This window comes from Plasmodium berghei (genome assembly GCF_900002375.2).
Source record: "Plasmodium berghei ANKA genome assembly, chromosome: 9".
Classification (NCBI taxonomy): Eukaryota; Apicomplexa; class Aconoidasida; order Haemosporida; family Plasmodiidae; genus Plasmodium; species Plasmodium berghei.
The window spans coordinates 573,517-596,106 of NC_036167.2; the positions used below are offsets into that span (position 1 = coordinate 573,517).

Consider the following 22,590-nt stretch of genomic DNA (forward strand, 5'->3'; position numbering starts at 1 on the left):
TAATTAATCAATGGCTATATTTTTTAATAATATGGTTTTTGCATCAAAACGGGTGTTGTGTGTGATGCCCTTTTATCTTCACCCCAAAATGACACTTCTGGGTCTAACATTTCATCTTTTCTGGAATTAGCTTTACCATAAATATCTGCTTGACCCATTCTATCATAATTTTCACCTTTTTTATTACTTTTAAAGAAATAACCCACTAATAGAATAACTAATATAATTCCAACACAAATAAAAATTATAATAACTATTACTCTCTGGTTTGATGGGCTTTCATATTCACTTCTAAACTCTTCTTTTATTTCAACATCATTATTCTCAGCTATATATTGTCTTTTCTCTACACAATTACACACATAAAAATTACAACTGCTCTCAGTCAGTTGCGTAGGTTCACATGGGCAATTTAAACTATTTTTGTCAGTTGAAATAAATATCCTAGGAAATTCAATGGAATTATTTCCATTAGAGATGTTTTTGTTCAAGACTTTAATTTCTTCGTTTATTTTATTTTTATATATATCACAAGGAAATTGTTCTTCGAACTCTTCTGTACTAGATAAAGCAGTTGTTGCAATGAAATTCCTATCATTAATTAAACATGTTGGTTTTGTTTCGAAAATGTAACATTTTTTGTTTTGACTATCATAATTTCCCCAGTTATATCCCCTTCCATGGCTTTTAATTTGATCTGATTTATAAGATCCTATTGGTAATAAAGCTTCACCTATAAGTTTACCATTCCTCTCTGCAACTCCTTGTCGAAATTTGGTAGTATCTTCTAGGTGTTTTTCATATTGTTTAGGTTGATCAGAAGCACTTTCGTTAAAAATAATTTGATTACATTTTAATAATGAATCACTATCATGAACTGTATGCTTTTGATAATCTTTACAATAACCATCAACCCAAATTCCAAATTTAGCATTTTTTATACTTTTATTAGGACAACTGGTTTCCCAATCATCACGCAAATTTTTAGTTAAATAGGATAAATTTTTATATTTTTCTATTTTTTCGGGTGTAAAACAAAATGGTTGATTATCATTATTTGCATTATTACTACAATATCTTGGACCCATATTTTCTTGGGCTGCTACATACAACATGTAGCAAGTACTATTAGATTTATCATAAACAGCGGGGTGTCTATATGCTGAATTGGCATTGTTACCGGGAACATAAAATGAGGTATGTTTTGCACACAATGACATATTATTTAATTTTACTATTTCTGGATGTTCTTTATACATTGTTTTGAGATTATCAATTGTTATAGGAGAAAGGTGTACATCTGTTTTAGGAAGTGCTAAACCTCCACTTCTCACTGACTGATCACCGGTAGCTACTGGTGTTAAAAATGATACTTCAGAATTTTGAATAGTTATACCTTTCCCTATAACTGGACATTTACCTGAAGGTATTCTATAATCACGATTTTCCACACGTGCATCTTCACCTAAATCAACTCTTATACCAGAACCATGCATCTTTTCTATATCATATTTTTCCATATACTTTTCCCATGGATTAATTAGTTTAGTACTTCTTTCAGTATTTTCCTTTTGAATCATATCATAATTAATATGACCATTTTCTGAAATAACATTATTTGGACCTTCGGAACAATTGCTCAGGTTTATTAGATAAATAGAGCATAAAATTAAGATATAATATATTTCTTTCATTTTTATATCGTTTTATTTTATTAATATTTTTAATTTACAAATTATAAAATAGAATAATGTTTTTTAAAAATTTAATTTATAAAACAATTACCATACAATACTTATATATACACACTTATATAATTATATAGCCTTCTTCTATAAGTAAAATGTGTCAAATCATTTTGAATTATATTCCAATTAAAAAAACATTAAAATGTAAAAATGAAAATTATTATGAAATTACAGTAAAAATATAAATTAAATTAATTTGTTGTACACATTATATATTTATAGATTTGTTCTCTATTTTATTGCTAAATAACAATGCGTAGATGTACGTTTTTTCCCTTTTTTCCCTTTTTTTTTCCTTTTTTTTCCCCCTTTTTTTTCCTTTCTTTTTTCATGTGCATTAAAAAAAGTACAAATATGTGTACAAAAAAAACAAAATTTTACAATTTTTATTTTATAACAGTTGCATGCATAACCAAACATAAAATTAGTTTTTTTATAAAAAAAAATGCTCACGCACATTGAAATTAAGCTATTTGAACCCATAGACACATATATATTATTATATGGCTAGCTGTGAAATAAGAAAAAAAAATTGAAATGTGTCAAATATGATTTATGAATTTTATTTTCCATATTTTTTCTTTTTATATATATAAAATTATTTTCAAAGCCGAAAAAAAATAAATTTATACTAAGAATAAATTCATAGCAATATAAATAAAGAAACAATAATCCTCACATAAAAAGGCAAATGTTTTTGTGTGTAAAGAAAATCAATACTTAAATATTATTTAAAGCTAAACATGCAATATATATACATATTATATCAATTTCAAGTTTTATTTAATTATATTACAATATTAGTTTTTTTACATATATTAAATATATATAGAATAAATTATTAAAAAATTTCCATTATTTTAAATATGTTGATGTTATATTTTTTCTTGTGTGTCGCAAAAGATTGCTTAAATATATTGGTGCTACCCTTAATTCTCTTTTTAATTGCGCAGCACAAAAGAAAAAAAATAATAGTAATAAAATAAAAAAAATTAAACAAATGGTTATAATTAAAATAATTTACCATCTCATTTACTTTAATTTTGTTAAAAAAAATAATGAAAATGTTTTACAAAACAATGAAAAATTAAGTTAATATTTTCTGTCTATATTGCAACCGCAATTTTGATAAATGATTAAACGTTTTATGAAAATTATAAATTAAATAATTTTCAAACACTTTAAACTCACTATGCAAATTGTACACTCAAATAAAAACAAATACACGTTTTTTTTGAAAAAACACAAAAAATTATATATAATATTAAAAAAGCATAGGAAATGTCATTATAGTTATACAAACACAATATTTAGCACAATTAAAGGAATTAAATTTACTTTGATTTTTTAAAACAAATAAGAACATTTTCACAATAAAAGAAAATTCATTAATATGTTATTTTGGTTCCATGGGAATATATAATTATGCATATAGCGTATTTATAGAAAATGCACATTCATACAACCATATGTATATCCATGTATGTGGGTATGGATTTTTTCATATTCCCCTTTAAAAAATCGTAAAATATATAGCTAGCTATATTATAATTGAAAATAATATATTTCGGGGTTTGTATTAGTTTATAGAATTACTCTTAGAGGTATATACAGTTAAAGCGTGAATGAATAAAACACATGGTCCAATATGAAATATATGCTAACATTTACGTGAATGGAATAGTATATAAATTATATTTTATGTTAATTTACTCGTCAATTTGTCGCATAAATTTATGTTTTTTCATTCTCATATAATAAAGTATAGACAAAATTAAAGAAAAAATAGATATTATAGTAAAAATTATTCCGATTAAATTATTATTAATGTAAAAATTAGCCTCTGTAATAATAATTGCTTTAGCTTCAGCAGTTCTAAAATTGTTTTCAATATAAATATAAAATGGAAATGAAATTGGCCCATTTAATTTTCCATATAATCTTTTAATATAACTAAATGGCGATGGTATCATCCAATTAATAAAATGACTATTTTCCATAGCATTTCCTGCTATATCATATTTTAATGCTTGAGATAAAATAAGTAATTTTTCATTTGCTACAATATTTTCATGTAATGCCTCTGATTGAGTTTTTGCATCCATCCAAAAATATACTTTGTCTTTATATAATTTAATATTTTCAGGATGAGGGTTTTTAAAAAATTTTCTAAAATATTTTATAGTAATATCTTCTACCCTTTCATTTAATGGTAATGGGTCCGGAAATGGTGCATCATCAGGTTCTTTATCATAAAATATATAATTATCAGTAAAAACACTCCATGGTAATATTCCACATGGATGCAATATTTTATTTATTCGATCTTTAAAGTAAGTAATTAAAGGATAGCACTGATTTAGATCATGTTTATATACATCTATTCCCCCTCCTATCTGTTCTGCATTAAAACTTTTCATAAAACTATAATGATTTTGTTGTACCCCATATATTTCATAATGCACATTTATCTTTCCTTTTAATTCTTTTAAATTTTCACGTCCTTTGCAATGTTCTGGTGTTACTTTAATAATTGAATATTTTGTATATGGTTGAGATTTATATTCATATGGAATTTTGCATTCTATATATTGTGAGCTTAAATATAAAATTGCTATACCAATTGATAAATTTAAAATAAATAAAAATATAAAAAATGCTATTAAAGTTGAATATTTATATACAAATACAGGACCAAATATTTTTTCCATTCGATACCATTGTACAAATTTATTTATTTTTTTTAAAAAATTTGATGATTTCTTATAAAATATTTTATTATTATTGAGTTTTCTATCCATTATTTTTGGGCTCATTCTATTGTTTTTCATTTTTTCTATATTTTTTTTTCAACAATTATTAGCATTTATCAGAGCATTCATAGGCACTTGCGCAATCACACAAACATTTACACGGACATAAATACATGTATATATAAATTAATAAATTGCTATTTGTGTGATTGATATGATAATATGTTTTTACTAAAATTGGATCCTATATCACTAGGATTAGTTTAAAAACAAATTTTAGTTAGTCAAAAAAAAGGGAACTCCAACATTTTGATTAATGAGTATGTATTTTTGTGTTTTCTATGTAACTTGACTCTTTATTTGAATATCTTATTCATAATTTTATGTTTATTATATTTTATTTATGTTACTTAAAAAATTAATACTAACATAACTATATATTATATGTATGACTAAACATTTGGTTGTCTTTTTTAATTTTTGTTTATCATCCCACTCTCTTAGAATAATATATTTTTTTAATTTCTTTATTTACACCTTAATAATGTAATATTAAATTTTTTTTTTACAAAAATATACTTATAATTATAAATTTTAAATACATACAAATGAAAAAACACATGAATAAAATATAAAAAAAAAATTGTTAATGTTATTTGCAGCAATGTTCAACTTGTTCGATCTAACAAAAAATAGCATATTTCGCATATGCATTTCATTTTGTATAATTGCTATGGTTTTAATTTTTTAATTTTTTCACATTTCTTAATAATTTCTTATAATGCGAAACCCCAAAGGAAAATTTACATGTATATAAAAAAATGGCGCATACATATTTATTTTATTCGGCAACTTTAATGATTTATTTTTATTATATATTTTGGTATCCTTATATTATTTTGAAAATATTATATATTCTTTAAAGTATTCATAAAAATTGTATTTTTTTCTATAAAATTAATCTATGATTGTTTCATTAATGTATACATATATATATATATCAATAAAATAGGTATATATAAAACATATTTTATTTGATAATTTTTTTTTTATCATACAGCATTTTGTTCTTTGGTGAAATAAAAAGGTATAATATGCAGTTATATATTTCGTAAAAAAATAATTTATATTGTATATTTCACCCTAATTTTATGAGACTAAGAAAATGAAATATATCATAAAATTGAGATAAATATAACTTTAGCATTAACCATTTTTCTCATAATAAGACAAAATATAATCTACCATATTAATTTATACATGTAACTATATATCAATACACTATGTTAAAAAAATTAAAAAAAATCCCAATAAAATTAAAAGTATATATATAAATGGCAATGATGGATACTCTATTTTAATACCCAAAACCAGAAAAAATATCCAATGGTTTTAAATTATTAGTATTTATATTTGCACATAAGAGATTATCTTGGTTGTATAACACGCATCCATTACAATAAATTGTTTCATTTCATAGAGTTGATTACTCATATTTCATTTTCATTTTTTATAACATAAACAAATATATAAATGATAAGGAGTATATAAATGATAAAGGAATATATGTATGTATTTTTTCTTATACTGCATAGATAATATTTCAAAAATATATTCACATTAATGTCTTTTAACTTTCAAATAAATATTTATGTATGCAATATATGAATATGCCTTTTTTTCGATAAGCTAAATTTATTTGATATAAGAACCTATGCATGATAAATTAAAATATGGATATTTGGGTTTTTTTGTTATACATGGTTTTAAACTTAATGATACACCCATATAACCTTATTGTTTTTATTTTTATTACATTATTAATAATATATATAATAGCATATATGTGTAAATAAATTTAGTCGCACTTACTGAACGTTTTGTTAATATTTTATTTGATGATCTTTATTGGTTATAAATATTTTCCTTAAAGTAGGTGCACTTACTAAACATGTGTGTAACCTTATTTATTTAGTGAAATTTATATAAATATTTATTTACAATTTTATTCATTTATTTCTTAGCCAGATAATGTATAATTGAATTTTAAAAGGATCAGTTAATGACCTTTATACAAGTGGCACTAGTATTATTAATTAAAGTTTTATTTCCACGAAATAAAGTATTTTGTATGCCTAGGTATTTTTATATAGGGTTATATATACATTTAAGAAGATACACAAAAATAAAAAAAATAATTTGACAGCCATAAGCATATTTTTGTTTACAATTATAAAATTTCAGTTATTATAGTTATTATTTATTAATATATATGATTTAATGAATTTTATTATTTTTTCTCCACACCTTAAGTGGGATATTATAATTTACCAAATGTATTTATCTTTTTTCTTTTTTTATTGAATACCCCACAAAATATATATTCATGCTTATTTATTTCACAGATTTATCCTTTTATTTATAAACTCCCTATTATTATATTTACATATTTCATGTATTTTTTCAAACATACATGAATATTCACACGCATATAAGCATCAAATCAACGAATACCCTTAACGAATATTTATATTATACATACATACATATATATTTTAATTTTGTTTTATTTCAAACTTTTATTTAACAAATATACAACTTAAAAAATATGACGATATGTTCAAAACATTCTTGGAGATATAAGCAAATCGTCAATAACCAATTTTTTGTTCTACCAAATTCACCGCTATATATTTAATACGAACATATGAAATACATAATTGTATATTTTTAAAAAGGCTTCCAGATATTTTACATTTTCAACTTGTTATTTTATTTGTTCTGATTTGTTTATTTTTTTTTTTGGGTGTACTCATTTTTATTTGGTAATATTTTTATAAAATCACCCTTGTTCTCGCATAAAAGATCAAAGAAAAAGTGAACAAGTCAGAATGGAAAATTTTTTTACAAAAAGAGTCAAAGATGTATTTGCATTGATTAAGTCAGGAAATAACAAAGAAATCAATTTAAAAAAAAACGAAAGTATGAATAATGACAAAAGTAAGGATACGAATTTAACTGAAATATCACTATGTGAAAAAAAAGAAGAAATCAATAATAATACAATTATTAGCTCTAAAATTGAATTTGAAAATACAAAAAAAAAAGATAATGCCTTAGACGAAAATAAAGAAGATCAAAATTTACATAAAAAAAGAAAATTAACAAAATTGCATTATAAAGAAAATCCAAATTGTATCGATAATTATATAGATATAAAAAGAGCTAATAATGATAATATTAATCATGTTATAAATTCAACGATTTTAAAAAGTTCACTAAAAACTGAATCTACATCTATAGACAACGATGTAATAACCCATAAATCTGCAACCGTCTCGCCTACTATGGGCACATCTAATATATGCAAATTTTTAGTAATTAAAAAAAATAATACTGAAAATATAGATAACAATAAAATTGGAAATGTGAATAATACTATTGATAACAAAACAGAAATAACAAAAAATAACAAACTTAATAATTCAGAAGAAAATGATGATGTGGAAATAATAAGCATTATACCTAATACATGCGAAATGGAAAATGAAAAAAAAAAAATAAATAAAATAAACTATATTGATAAAAGTTCAGACGAAAAAGAAAATACATCAAAAAAACAAAAAACTAATGATACAATAAATAATGAAAAAGACAATGATAATATAATAAAAAATCATATAAATAATAAAAAAGTAAATAGAATTGATGAAATGTTTAAAAATTTAATTATGGAACAAAATGAAAAAAAAAAAAAAATAACTCAAGCACAAAATAATGTTCAAACAGAATCTGACAATAATAATGATCAAACATTATCACCAAATGATAATAAAATTATTAATATCTTTGAAGAAAAACAAAAAAAGCATGATGATGTAAATAATACTATTTCAGATAACATAAATTATTCTCATGTTACTAATATCGAAATAAATCAAACAATTGAAAATTTCGAAAAACAAATAAATGAACAAATTGATGAACATAAAATCATAAATATTTTAGAAAACAATGAAAATTCTTATATTCAGACAGAAAACAAAAGCAATCAAATGGGTGTTCATAATTGTATAAATATTTCGTCTCCTATTAAGGAGGAAAATACTACAATATGTGTTTCAGTGATCCAGAATGGGGAAAATAAGAAAAATGAAAAAGATGACGAAAATCAAAGGGAAATTATAAATATGTATAATAATATAAAAGAAAACGAAAATAATGATGCTGATATTATAAATTTATCCAAAGAAATAAGTAAAGAATATTTTGAAAATAATTCTGAAGAAAGTAACATAAAAAAAGTTGAAAATATGATAAACACCTCAAGTTTAAATTTTCCTGATTTTGCAATAGATCAAAGTACGAAGCTAATTAATGAAACAAACAAATTTTTTAACATGTATAACTTGACCCTTAAAATTGAACATTTACCAATAAATTTATCCAGTGATATGAAAATATTAATTGAAAAAAAAAAATATATAAATACCTTAATTAATGAATATAAAGATGAATTAAAGCAGAGGCAAAATTATGAAAGGCAACAAAATTTTGATAAAATTGAAGCAAATAAAGAAAAAAATGAGTATGCAAATTCAAGCGACGTAATAAATGAACAAAAGCTGTTATTTTCAGAGCCATGCAATGAAAATAACAATATAAATGAAAACAATTTAGACACAAAACAATGTGAAATTATCGCTGACAACAATGAGACACATACCATAAAAGATGGAGAAAATTTAGAAAATAATAATTCAACTGTTAATAAACCGAATAAAACTAATGTAAATAACAATAATAATGATGCGAAAAAAAAAAAAATTGAAAAAAAAAAACAAAAAAAAACATCAAACAAAACAGAAAAAAATTATAATTATGATGATTTGTCATATTTAAATGATACAGACAAAGAGCGTGTTGAAAAGGAGCATCAAAATTTTCTAAATATATTAGAGGAAATTATAAAAAATAAAATAAATGACCAAAATGAAGATAATAATAAATCAGAATTGGGAAACACTTTCAATCATATTAACGAAGATAATAATACAAATTTCGAAAATAAAGAAAAATATATAAAAGATTTGATCAAAGAACTAATCTGTAACAATGATGAAAAAGAAAATTATATGAAATGGAAACAAATAGAAAATGAAGGATTACGATTTGAAAAATTAAAAGAGTTAATTATAGATATGAAAATAAAAGAAAAAAAAATAGATGTAATTTTATCTAGTAATTCAAATGTTTTTAAATATTTCAATCTATATAGACAACGTTATTTTTTACATGAAAAAATGTTAATTAATTGGAATTATGTTGAAAATTCGATAAATAAAAAAAATGATATTAGAAATCGAAATCTACCATTTCAATTGTTAGAGTTAGATAACGCCTTATTAGAAAATGTACAAAATTGTTATGATGATATATTATCAGATAATTTCTCGGGTATTATGTTAACATTAAATACTAAATCATTTGAAACAAATGTTGATGATAATTCTATTTATTTATCCAAAATAATTTGTGGATGTTTAATTGAATATATAGATCAATTAGAGTTAAATATTAAATGTATATGGGCACATCCTTTGCTTAATGCAAAATCTACATATTCTATTTTATCTGCATTTTTACCCCGTGTTATTTTAGAAGCATTCCTTAATAACCTTACATCAGCTACTACTTTGGATAAAGCTTCTAGCATATTGAACAATGAAAATCATAAAATTGAGAAAACAGAAATGATAAACAATAAAAATAATATTGAAGAAAATATGAATATGATAGAAGAAAGAAAAGAAAAAAAAAAAAATAGCTTTTACAACAGATTGAACAAACTCAAAGATTCCAAAAATCAAAATTATAAAAATGATTCCACCGATACAAATGATTATATAACTAATGAACACACTCAGTATTTGAAAAAATTTGCTTTATATGAATATCCAGCAATGTATTATTTAAACTTTAACAAAAACTGCGCATTAATGATTAATGATTTTTCAGATAACAATAAAACCCCTAATGATCAATCTGAACAAAAATGCATAAAAACCCAACAAAATAACAATTATTCTTATCCAACATATAATGAAAACAACGAAATAATTGATAAAAAAAATTATGATAAATTCTTATACATAATATTTAGCGATATAGATATATTTCCCAGGCAATGTTATTTATTATTTTGTTCATACAAGTACATGTGTCTAAATATGCATTATGAGACTGACACTTGTTATATTCACTCTGATTTAAATTTAAAAAATATACAAAAAGAAAATATAGGAAAAAATACTTACCTTTCAAATATTTGCCCATGTTCGGAGACCAAAGAGGATCTATCAAACTTAGAGGACGCGGGTGAGCGCATTATAGGTAAGCACGTGCACGCATATACACACATGCGCATACATATATATATATATATAGCAATTCTTAAACACACTAACTTCTGTCTATTGTATTCCTTTACTTACATTTTCATCTACATTTTCCTCCATTTTTCAGGATGCACCGAATTGTACATGTATTTTATGCTCCCAAAAAAAGAAGAGAGAGAGGGACTTGGTTTGCTAAAAAGAAATGGATGGAGAGATTTAATTCCAAATACATTTGAAGATGATATTAATGAAAATATTTCAAATCTTTTAAAAATAAGAACAAATATAACAAATTTATATAATCACATTAATATACAAAATAAAATGTATGAAAAAACTTATACAACAACATATATAAATAAATACGAATGGTGTGGCCTCAAAATGAAAGATATACGAAATGCAATGAATGAAGACTTTAATTATGAATCTCCAAAAAAAAATAACTCATCGATATAATATAAATATATGCAATTAAAGGTGACTTGTTTAGAAAAATTACTATTTATACACCATCATATAGTCATATACCCAATGAAAAAAAAAAAAAATATTCTACATTTTATATGGCCATATTATTCAATATATATATATATAGGGAAGGAATATAGGCTCTGTTTTATGTCACATTTCCTTTAATTTTGCATATTTTTAATTTTGTTTATTTACCTTTTTAATAATTCTAAAATAGTTTAATCTTTTTAAGTTAACAAAGTTAATTTAATGTTATAATTTATGCAATATGGTAATTGTTGTAAAAGAAGGATAATAAACAAATTCATACTAATTGACAAATATTTCATAAATACACAAAAAAATAATAAAAAAAAAATTTTTGCTTATGATGCTCACAACGGCACAGACACTCATATAATATATGATGTAGATATCGATTTTAAAAAAAATGCCTGATTTTTTCAGTGAGTATAAGTCTTCATTCTGTTATACTCTTCAACATCATTAACAGCCATTTGTTTTATTTTTTTGTATTTTTCTTGATTTCTTCTAATTCGTTCTTGCTCTTCTCTGGCCTTCAATCCAATGATATAACTGTTCTCTTTTCGCAACTGAAAAAAAAAAAAATGATAAATTGTGATGAAAAAAATATAAAAAATTCTATTTACATATTTGTATTTGTATTTGTAATTTACCTCATTGTAATCAAGCTTTCGTTGTTGTCTCATTTTTTTTCTCATTGATTTCATTTCTGCAAACTTAGTTTGATAATTTTGCATAAAAAGAAAGTCCTTTGGATTTTTATTGTTAGCATATTTAGGTGTAAATTGGGATATGCCATTTTTATGAGTATTATTATATATAATTGGTTTAATATCAAATGTTTTGGAATATTCAATTAATTTATATATATATAATAAATAGACAAAATATTTCTCTGAATTTTTATTACATTTATTTAATAAATTATTTGGTATAATATTTTCAGGTACACATTTCTTATTAAATTGCACACTTTTTAATTCTTCCAAAATATCGAAATAATTAATTTTTGTACTAGTAAATATAAAACTTAAATAATTAATATATAAATAAAATAAATTGGGGGTAACAATATGCTCAATTAATATGTATATATTAATATCATTTTCTATATTTTTTTTTAAAAAATAAATCAAACTATTAAATGTGTTAAATGATAAGTTATAATACAAATTCATATGTTCATCCCCATTTACAGTCTCATTTTTTTCGTCACATTTTTCATATGGTTTCTCTGACACGATATTAAACAAAAGAGTATTCAAAATTCGAAAACACAAATATAAATATGTATGACTATGCTTTCTACTATTTTCTATTATTATATTATAAATATTTAATAAAACGATTGCATTTTTCAATTTTTTTTTTTTATCATATATACCAAGGTTATTTATTATACCCCCACTTTTTTTTTTTTTTTCTTCATCCTTTTTGTTATCATATTCAATTTTTTCCTCTTTTTCTATAAAATAAAATGGTTGGTAGGAAAATATTTTTCCCAATTTTTTTATGCATTCTTCAATTTTAGTATTATTAATATAAGTAATATCACTAAGTATATAATCATAATTATTTGATGTCTTATCATGGTTTATATTATTATTTTTTTCATATAAATAATTATAAAATATAAATTCAACTAATTCTATTACATATGAAATAATAGGAATAGTTTCATTATTTGGTTCTAATATGTTATCCTTATTTATGTAATATAATTTTTTCAAAATACTTTCATCCTCTATATAATTTATATTAATTTGAGAAATCGTATTTTCTTTGTTTTCGTTTTGAGTATCTTCATTTTTCAAATCATAATTATTTTGGCTTATCCTTTGGACTGAACTATCTGCTGTTTCATTTCGAATTATAGGATAAATTATGAGAGCAAGTATAATTACAGAAAAATGAATATCATATATTCCAGTATATTTTTCATGTTTATCAAATATTGAATTAAATAATTCAACACTTTTTAATATTCTTGAGTAAACATAAACATCATATTCTTTCTCCTTATTATCTTTGTTTAGTTCTACATATTCTTGTAACACATATAATTTTTTTTTATAAAATTTAGTTGTTTTTATTTTTCTCTGAATTTTACAAAATAAAATTAATAATAAAAAAGACATATACAAATACAATTCTGTTTTCATATAATGAGAAAAATCTAAAATTACTTCTTTATAATTTTTTATAAAATTATGTAACTTTAAATTAAAATTTAAACATTTCCATATATTTAGTATACAATAATCCATTAAAGAGAAAAAAAAAGAAACATGAAATATATTCATATTTTTTTTCCCTTCATTTTTCCAATTATATTTATTACTATTTTTATATATGTTAATGAAATATATCCTATATAATAATTTTTTTTGTATACTAAAATCATATGGCTCAAGCAATGATATAATATCCTTTAATTCGTATTTTTTATTTTCTATTGAAATAAATAATGGTAACTTTTTTTCTTCTTCTTCAGTATTATTTATAAAATAATTATACAATTCATTATTTCCATTTATCATAAAATTTTCTAAAATACTATTTACTTTATTTTTTTCTTCAGTTACTATTGTTTCCTCATTATTTAACTTATTTGAATTATCAAATTCCATAAATATTTCTTCAATTAGTTCATTATCACTTTTGTCTGAATTCCACCATATTTTAGAATTGTTATCACGTCGTAGTTTTTCAAAGTATTCGCATTTTTTCTTCTTTTTGAAATCTTCTCTTCCCCCCTCTTCCAATTCGCTGCTACCATCGCTATCTTCACTTCCATCCATAAAATCAGAATCTGAAACAGCACCTGAATCGTCACCTGAATCGTCACCCGAATCGTCACCTGAATCGTCACCTGAATCGTCACCTGAATCGTCACCTGAACCAGCATCTGAATCATCTTCACCATTTGGAATATCACGCTTTTTATTTCTCAGATTGGCATTTCCCCTCTCGTCAGCATTGCCATTTTTACTATCATCACGAGAACCTAATTTTATTTTATTAGAATTTTCTGTATTTTTTTTAAATTTCACTTCACTATTATTTATTTTTTTTTTTTTTTCGACAACTCCATCAGTTATTAAAGGGCCGTCTTTATGATTTAATGACAACACATTTTGTTTTATATAATCAAAATGTTCATCAAATTCTTTCAGTTTTTCTTTTATTTCATATGTTTTGATTTGCATTAATTTGCGTGTCTCTATTTTTTCCTGAATTGCATTACTCATAGAACTATTAAATTTTCTTTTTCCTTTTAAATTGGATTTTGAATTAGAATTGTCCATATATAAATCGTCATCAGTATCTCCAACATCATTTATACTTATATGTTTATCCTTAATATATGAGTCATCATTTAAATTAAACATATTTTTTTTTTCATGTTTTTTATTTTTTCTTTTATCAATAAATTTGTTTGTTTTTTTTTCATTTTTATAATAACTCAAAATATCTCTATATCTTTCAGTTTGGTCTTTTCGTTCATATATTCTCCCTTTATTATTTTTGATTTTTATAACATTTCTCTTTCGATTAGTCTGTTTTTTTTTTGCGTCAAATATATTATGACCCATCTTGATATATTGTTTTCAACTTTATATGTTTTTTCCCTCTCCTTATTTGCTATAAAAAAATATAATTTATTTTATTCTTCTAGTTGTATAAATTAATTATAGAAAATTGCATTGCCATTTTATTTTCACAATATATAATATAATGATGTTTCAAAAAAATATATTTCCAAAAAAAAAGAGCAAAATTATTATTATTAAAATTTATTACTTTTTTTTATGAATATATAATACAATTTTTTAATTCAAATGATAAAACTAAAGCTTTTTTCTTCTTCAGTTTTAATTAAAGAGAAAAAAAAAATATTTCATAATTTTGCATCATATATAAAAATTTCGCATATAACATACAATTTTTCTACAGAAATATCCTATATTATTATGCGCAGTAAATAATAGCTTTAAATCAATTACTATTCATTTTTTATTATTTTTTACACGAACTTAATTAATTATATATATGCATATATAATATAGAAAGAATATACATTTTTTAAATGATTAATATATATTACGTTGTTTTATTTTGATTTTCGCAATTTCATTTATAATATCCAAAAAATAAAAGTTGCATGACCGATTTTATTTATTATTATTTTTAATTATAAAATAATACCCTAAGAGTAGTACTGCTTTATTTTATTTACTGCAATCAAGTTTCACTTTCGGTTTAAATATTTATAATTAAAACATACATTTGGGGGATAAAAAATAAAATAACCTTTATTTTGTAGATATAATTAAGAAAATAATACTAACAATAATGATAGAAATATCAATAATTTTTTTTTATTCTCAAAGGTTTTATAGTTTTCTTAACAAATATATATCTGTTTTAAAATTATATGCATTACAAAAAATATTTTGGCATAATGCAAATTCCAAAACATATGTTATTGGTGTATCTTTTTAATAAAGTATATATATACAATAAAAAAACATAAAATAAACTATATATGAGCAAATTTGCATAATGCACCAATGTACTATTTTTATCAAGAAAATGTTTAATTGTTTCACATTTTGTGTGCAGTCCATATATAAATTAATATCATTATCTGTATATATCCCATTATATATATAATGGGCAGGGGTGGCTGGGCAAAATGTTCATATATATTCCTACATTGTATTGATTCCATCGATAATCTCACTTTACCATGTGCTGGCACTTATTTGTTATTTACATTTATTATTTTATTTTTTGTTTAGTGTTATTTGTTCACTTGGATTTATCTTAATATGTCTGATCTTCAATTTGTTTGAAAAAGAAAAAATATATATACGCTTCAGCATTTCCTTGCTATGCATGATATAATAAGCAGAAAATAATAATTGCAAATATACAGATGTATATAACAATAATATAGTTAATTCTACATTATTATATTTTTTGTTCTTTCCCAATTAAAAAATGATGGCCTTATCTCAATTTTATGATCCCATTAAGTATTAATAACATAATTAAAGCAAATAAGGTTAAAAATAACAGCCCACACACGCAACAACACATTTTGGTCAAAAATATATTATAACTGTGAATAATAATCTTTGGACTATATTTTAATAATCCTTTTAAATTAAAATATTTTGAAGTAACCTCTTAGTACTTTTTTGTCTTTTTGCGAACTCAAAAATGTAATATATATATATATATATATATATATATATTTATTTACAAAAAATTATTATATTTTGTTTTTTATAAATTTGATCTTTAACATTTCATATAAACAATTTTTCAATATATTTTTTGTTTTTTTAAGGCTATAAAAATATTGGTATATTAATATGTATAAATTTAACTTTTTGGTGTTACATATTTTATTAAATTATTATAATTTTCGAAAGACATGCAATTTATAAATATACATTTTTTTAATAGTTTTTTTCAGTGTATTATAATATTACAATGTGCTATGCGTATTTTTTTTTTTTTTTGCTAACAATTATTGTATATTTGTTCTGAATTGTTCATACATATAACATATAAAAAAAAATGTATTTTTTATAATATTTATTTTTAATCCCATATATTATTCAGTACAAATGTGTATATATTATATTATATTTATAATAACAAATAAATTGTGTACTTAGTAAAATATGAAATAATTTATAAGCCTACTTAAAAATTTGAAATGTTTCGTTTCTGAATAATATAACAAAAAAACGAAAAAAATTAAATGCAATAAAATAAATTTATAAATCGATGTAATAAAACATTTAAAGTCTGAACATTGCAACTGTATATTAAATTATTTATAACAATTGATTGGTGCTCGATTTTTATTAAAAACACTCAAAATATAAAAAAACGTGATATGACATAAAAAAATTAATAAATATTTTAAAGGTTAATGTTAAAGGAGTATAAATGTAGCATTATAACCATTTGAAAATATTAATATATTTTTTTTTTTATTAACACTATTAAAAAAAATAGCTATTTTATATATTTTTACTAGCTATTAATACAAAATGATTTTAACAAATAAATAGCTGTCTATAATTGTGGATATGTATTCCCCCCCGCCCTTACAATTTATTATACATATTACAAACATTTATTGTGGTCTCAAATAATGAAATAATATAAAGAGACAAAATTTATTATATACTAATATTACTTATTTTCAATATTTTTAATGCCGTCTAAATCTATCATTTTATTTTTTTCTTCTATACAATTAACTTCATTTTGTTGTCTTTCTTTTTCTTCTTTTGCTTCTTCTTCTTCGCACATTTTTTTATATTCAGATATGCTTAATATTTCATTTTCATTTATATCGTTTGTTAATAATTCCATAATCCATCCATTGGTTTCAGAGCTTCCATTCATCAAATTAATGTTATCTATTATTTTTTTATTTATATCAATAATTTTACCGCTAATAGGTGTATATACATCCCCCACACTTTTAACACTTTCAATTGTTGCTATACAATCTCCTTTTTTTACATAATCATTTATGCTATTTATTATATCTATATAAACTATTTCTCCTAGTTTTTCAGTTCCATAATTACTTATTCCTATTTTACATTTTATATTTTTATTTTTTAATTCTTTTAAGCTTTCTCCTTCATTTACATTTATGTATTCATGAGTTTTTGTATAATATGTTATGAAATGTTTATGACCGATTTTCGAATAAAACAAATTATTATTATATCGCTTACAGGATACTTGTTTTCTAAGAGTTCTTAATCTTTGTAATAACATTGTTTTAAAAAGTTATGGATATATAAAATGAAATAAGAAATGAAGTAAAAAACGGAATAAAAACAAAAAATTTAAATGAAATATTAAAAAAAACTTTCAACAAGAAAAATATTATTTAAATTAATTTCCTAAAAAATTTAATACATATAATAGAAAAGATGTACAAACATATATTTAAATTATTATGAGCATAAAATTTTATGTTTAGCTTTTTTCTTGTACCCCTTTTGAAAATTCCTAATATTATAACGCTGAATATACATTTTTTTAAAAAAACATCACGTATTACTATTACTATTATTTCTATAGCCATTTTATTTATTTTTTTAATTTCCATGCTTATATTAGTAAACTTTGCATTTTTTATCTGTTCGCTTCATATCCATACCATAAGAATATACGCATATATGAATATAGTCATTTACATGTATACTAGCATTTCTGGATTGTATAACATATGTAATGTTTATTGCATAATAATATAAAAATTGGTGGGATGGTTATTTCTTGAAATACAAATTCTATACAACTATATATCTAGAATGTAATCATAATTTGTTCATAAATCGTTAAGTCATTATTGCAAATCTGTCTTGTCGTCACAAAGTAGTAGTAGTAATAATAATAATAAATATATCACGAAACATTTTTGGCATAAAAAATTATATAACATCGATCATATTTCGAACAATTTTTATAAAAAATGAAATTCCTCACACACACGACATTCTCTGAGTGTGCGGATAATCTATAAATATAAAAAATTCATACTTGTTTACTAATTCAATAAAAAAAACAAAACAAATCACTCTATATAAGAACCTTTCCACGTAATTATATTTTCAAATGATAGTCCCATCTTATACTATACATAATGATATAAAGATGGGATGAAAAATATATAAAACCAATGTCTTTGGTTGAAATATTTTTAAAATAACCCATTTATTAATGGTAGTATGCATTAAAGGTTATATATAGTTATAAATTTTTAAAAGGTATGTTTATATATTAAAAAAAATAGGGATATTAAAATATAAAGATAAAAAAAATAAAAATGATAATAACATAGTATGCAGTCTCACAAATATATTTTATAATAATGCAAAAAATATATATCATAGATATTTTAATAAAAAAAATTATATTTCTAAGGCGCCTTTATCATGTTCTGATATTACAACTAGGGGGGCAACAATTTTATCATATATTTGACAGAAAATTATACTACCAATAATTGGAGCTATTAATGGAATCCAAAAATAACATTTGTCTCTAGTAAATGCCTCAAATCCATATGCTATAGCAGAAAGAATTCTTGCCCCTAAATCTCTGGACGGATTTAAAGCAAAACCAGTATTACCACCAAAACTTATACCAATACATATTATAGCTAATCCAACAATTGAGCTAACTTTTAAAACATGAAATTTTCCACATATATTTTCATCTGTAACGGATAATATTATAAGAAGTAATATACCCGTTAATATAAATTCATGCATAAAAGCACTTGCTATATGAACATTTGCATGCTTTCCAGTTTCCCATGAAAATTTAGGAATTGTTTGATCAGAAACAAATCCATAATATAACCCATATACAGAAGCAGTTGCTGATAATGCCCCAAGGAGTTGTCCTGCAAAATATAGTGGTATTTGTTTGTAATTAAATTTTTTTATGGTTGATAACCCCACGGTAACAGCTAGATTTAAATGTGCACCACTTAATTTTGCTGATATTAAAATTCCAAAAAATACTCCTAACCCCCATCCAATACATAATCTTAGCCAATCGTTTTTAATCGGGACAGCAAAATGATTAGCTGTTGTACCTTCTCCGAGAAACATTAAAACAAATGTTCCTATAAATTCGCCAAGGAAATTTTTAATATATTCATTACCAAATGTTACTTTCATTTTTTGTTTGATATTTTTCTTTTGAAAAAAAATAAAATAATATATATAATAATTCTTTAAAAGTATATTAAAAAATGCACTTAAATATAAAATTTGTCTATGAAAAACATAATTATGCAAAATGTAACAAAAAAATTAAATTAATATAAAAATTGTGCATTTTAAAAATTTGATATGGGAAAAAAATAAATAAATAAAAATATATGCATTCTTATTTATATCGTTTTAAAAGTTGATGAAATTATAAAATATTTCCTTTCTTTTTTTTATGCTTTCAGGGGTGTACATATACTAATGATTGGAAAATAATATTTAAAAATAGCTTCAATATTTAAAAATTGTGTGTTTATATTGTCTATACAATATTTAGGTCAATCGAAAAATCATAAAAAAAATGCATACATTGCACCATACATTGAAATTTACAGTTTTATCGTCTTTTCTTTTAATATGCAAATTTCAAATAAATAAAATTACTCCAAATTGGGCAACTAAAAAAATATAAACAATAAATAATATTATATATAAAATAATTTCTCTTTTACAGTCATTTATACTTTTTAAGGAAAATAATAAATTATAATTTAATTTTATACGAAAATGTATATGCTATTGGATACATAAAAAATATGTAAAAAAATATAATATAAATATATTATCATTACTTGAATATGTACATATTTATAGTAATTAATGAGTACTTTGTTTTAGTATTCTGTATAAAAAATATGCACAATTTGAAAGTTTTTTTTTAATTTTACTATTATTATTTATTTTTTTTGGGGGGGTGCTATTAAAGAGCTATATAAATAGGTACCCATTTGACAACTCATCATATGTTAAATAGGGGGTAAAGGAATAAAAAAAAATGAAATATTATAATTTTGAAGTATTGCATATATATACATTTTTGTGAGAAAGATTTAACATTGAAATTATATTATATATTAGGGTATAAATTATGCAATTTCTGTGCTTCCTACTTTTCATTATATATTTTATGTAGTAACTCCATATTTTTTCTGTAAACGTCCACATATATTTCTTCTAATAATTAATCCAAGTGGTTTTTTTTTACTTCGAGTTTTAAAACCATCTCTACATTTTCCCCAAAGAGAGCATTTTGGGCGCTTAGTATGTTTTTTACTAGTTCCACCCCCATGTGGATGTTTAGATGGATTCATAGCAACACCTCTAACTACAGGTCTTTTACCTAACCATCTATTAACTCCTGCTTTTCCTAAAATTCTCATATGCCTTTCTAAATTTGCTACTTGTCCAATAGTAGCCCAACATTCTAAAGGGAATTTTCGAATTTCTGTTGATTTTAATTTAATTGTTGCATATAAAGAATCTTTACTTAAAACAGTTGCATATGTACCTGCGGCCCTAATTAATTGGCCACCTGCCCCTGGTCGCATCTCAATATTATGTATTAAGCTTCCTACTGGTATATTTTTTAAAGGTAATGCATTTCCAGGATGAATATTCGCATATCTACTTGCAATTACTTTATCGCCAGGTCGTAATAATAAAGGAGCTAATATATATGACAATACACCATCTTCATATTGAATTAATGCTATATGTGCACTTCGTGTTGGATCATATTCTATTCTTAAAACAGTACTATATATATCTTTTCTTGATCTTTTGAAATCTATAAATCTTAATCTTTGCGCATGGCCACCACCTCGATGGCGTGTTGTAATTTTTCCCACATCATTTCTTCCAGAATGTTTTATTTTAGGACATGATAATTTTTTGATTACTCTACCTTTATATAATACTAATGGATTATCCTCTAATAATTTTTCTATTCTTTGTTGTTTTGACATTGTAAATGGGGATAATACATCAGGTTTTATTTCCCTTTTTGGGAAAAATGTTTCAAAATCAATGTATTCCGGCACATTTTTTTTAATATTATAAGAATATAAATTTGAAAAATATCTTTTAAACAATGGGCTATTTTTTAATTTATCAATTAATCCCTTATTCATTGTAGAAATATAGGGATACACCTATTTTCCCTGCCTATCGATATATGTGATTATATATATATATGTGCATATATGAATTTAGAAAATTTTTCAAGCATATTCATAATATTTATCTTGTGCCATTATGTTTCATATATAGGAACTTCAAAATAAAGAAAAATATATTCAATTTCCAAAAAAAAAAAAAAAAAAATTTAGCTATATTTCGTTGGATTAGACCATAACAAATTATTGGTATTTTATTTTTCTTTTCTCATGCTCAGTGATATATATTTGGATATGCATATGTATACAATTTTTTTTTTTAAACATATGAGAGCAAAAAAAAGTAAAAATAGTGAAAAAAGTAAAAATAATGAAAAAAGTAAAAATAATGAAAAAAAAAATTATGAACATATAATATAAAACAAAACAGTAGCATTTTCCTAAATTTATAACATTTTCTTTTATTA

At 22.5% G+C, this 22,590-nt stretch overlaps 8 protein-coding genes across 8 annotated transcripts; 1 reads left to right on the top strand and 7 right to left on the bottom strand.

Annotated features, from left to right (window-relative positions):
• Window positions 1–23: 23 nt before the first annotated feature.
• On the bottom strand, window positions 24–1,694 carry PBANKA_0915000 (apical membrane antigen 1; the record flags this gene model as incomplete). The annotated part of the gene is made up of 1 exon (XM_034564734.1): window positions 24–1,694. The coding sequence occupies one exon, from the start codon at window positions 1,692–1,694 to the stop codon at window positions 24–26; it is 1,671 nt and encodes a 556-aa protein (XP_034421501.1).
• Window positions 1,695–3,457: 1,763 nt separating this feature from the next.
• PBANKA_0915100 (LEM3/CDC50 family protein, putative) lies at window positions 3,458–4,579 on the bottom strand (the record flags this gene model as incomplete). Its single annotated transcript, XM_034564735.1, has 1 exon — window positions 3,458–4,579. One exon carries the CDS (start codon window positions 4,577–4,579, stop codon window positions 3,458–3,460), a length of 1,122 nt encoding a protein of 373 aa, XP_034421502.1.
• Window positions 4,580–7,392: 2,813 nt separating this feature from the next.
• Window positions 7,393–11,358, top strand: PBANKA_0915200 (conserved Plasmodium protein, unknown function; the record flags this gene model as incomplete). Its single annotated transcript, XM_034564736.1, has 2 exons — window positions 7,393–10,894; window positions 11,027–11,358. The coding sequence occupies 2 exons, from the start codon at window positions 7,393–7,395 to the stop codon at window positions 11,356–11,358; spliced, it is 3,834 nt and encodes a 1,277-aa protein (XP_034421503.1).
• A 458-nt stretch (window positions 11,359–11,816) lies between these two features.
• PBANKA_0915300 (conserved Plasmodium protein, unknown function) lies at window positions 11,817–14,993 on the bottom strand (the record flags this gene model as incomplete). Its single annotated transcript, XM_034564737.1, has 2 exons — window positions 11,817–11,966; window positions 12,051–14,993. The coding sequence occupies 2 exons, from the start codon at window positions 14,991–14,993 to the stop codon at window positions 11,817–11,819; spliced, it is 3,093 nt and encodes a 1,030-aa protein (XP_034421504.1).
• Window positions 14,994–16,413: 1,420 nt separating this feature from the next.
• Window positions 16,414–16,503, bottom strand: PBANKA_0915400 (conserved Plasmodium protein, unknown function; the record flags this gene model as incomplete). The annotated part of the gene is made up of 1 exon (XM_034564738.1): window positions 16,414–16,503. One exon carries the CDS (start codon window positions 16,501–16,503, stop codon window positions 16,414–16,416), a length of 90 nt encoding a protein of 29 aa, XP_034421505.1.
• A 1,113-nt stretch (window positions 16,504–17,616) lies between these two features.
• Window positions 17,617–18,216, bottom strand: PBANKA_0915500 (glycine cleavage system H protein, putative; the record flags this gene model as incomplete). The annotated part of the gene is made up of 1 exon (XM_034564739.1): window positions 17,617–18,216. The coding sequence occupies one exon, from the start codon at window positions 18,214–18,216 to the stop codon at window positions 17,617–17,619; it is 600 nt and encodes a 199-aa protein (XP_034421506.1).
• A 1,142-nt stretch (window positions 18,217–19,358) lies between these two features.
• On the bottom strand, window positions 19,359–20,135 carry PBANKA_0915600 (aquaglyceroporin; the record flags this gene model as incomplete). The annotated part of the gene is made up of 1 exon (XM_034564740.1): window positions 19,359–20,135. The coding sequence occupies one exon, from the start codon at window positions 20,133–20,135 to the stop codon at window positions 19,359–19,361; it is 777 nt and encodes a 258-aa protein (XP_034421507.1).
• A 998-nt stretch (window positions 20,136–21,133) lies between these two features.
• Window positions 21,134–22,138, bottom strand: PBANKA_0915700 (50S ribosomal protein L2, putative; the record flags this gene model as incomplete). Its single annotated transcript, XM_034564742.1, has 1 exon — window positions 21,134–22,138. One exon carries the CDS (start codon window positions 22,136–22,138, stop codon window positions 21,134–21,136), a length of 1,005 nt encoding a protein of 334 aa, XP_034421508.1.
• Between the last annotated feature and the right edge of the window lie 452 nt (window positions 22,139–22,590).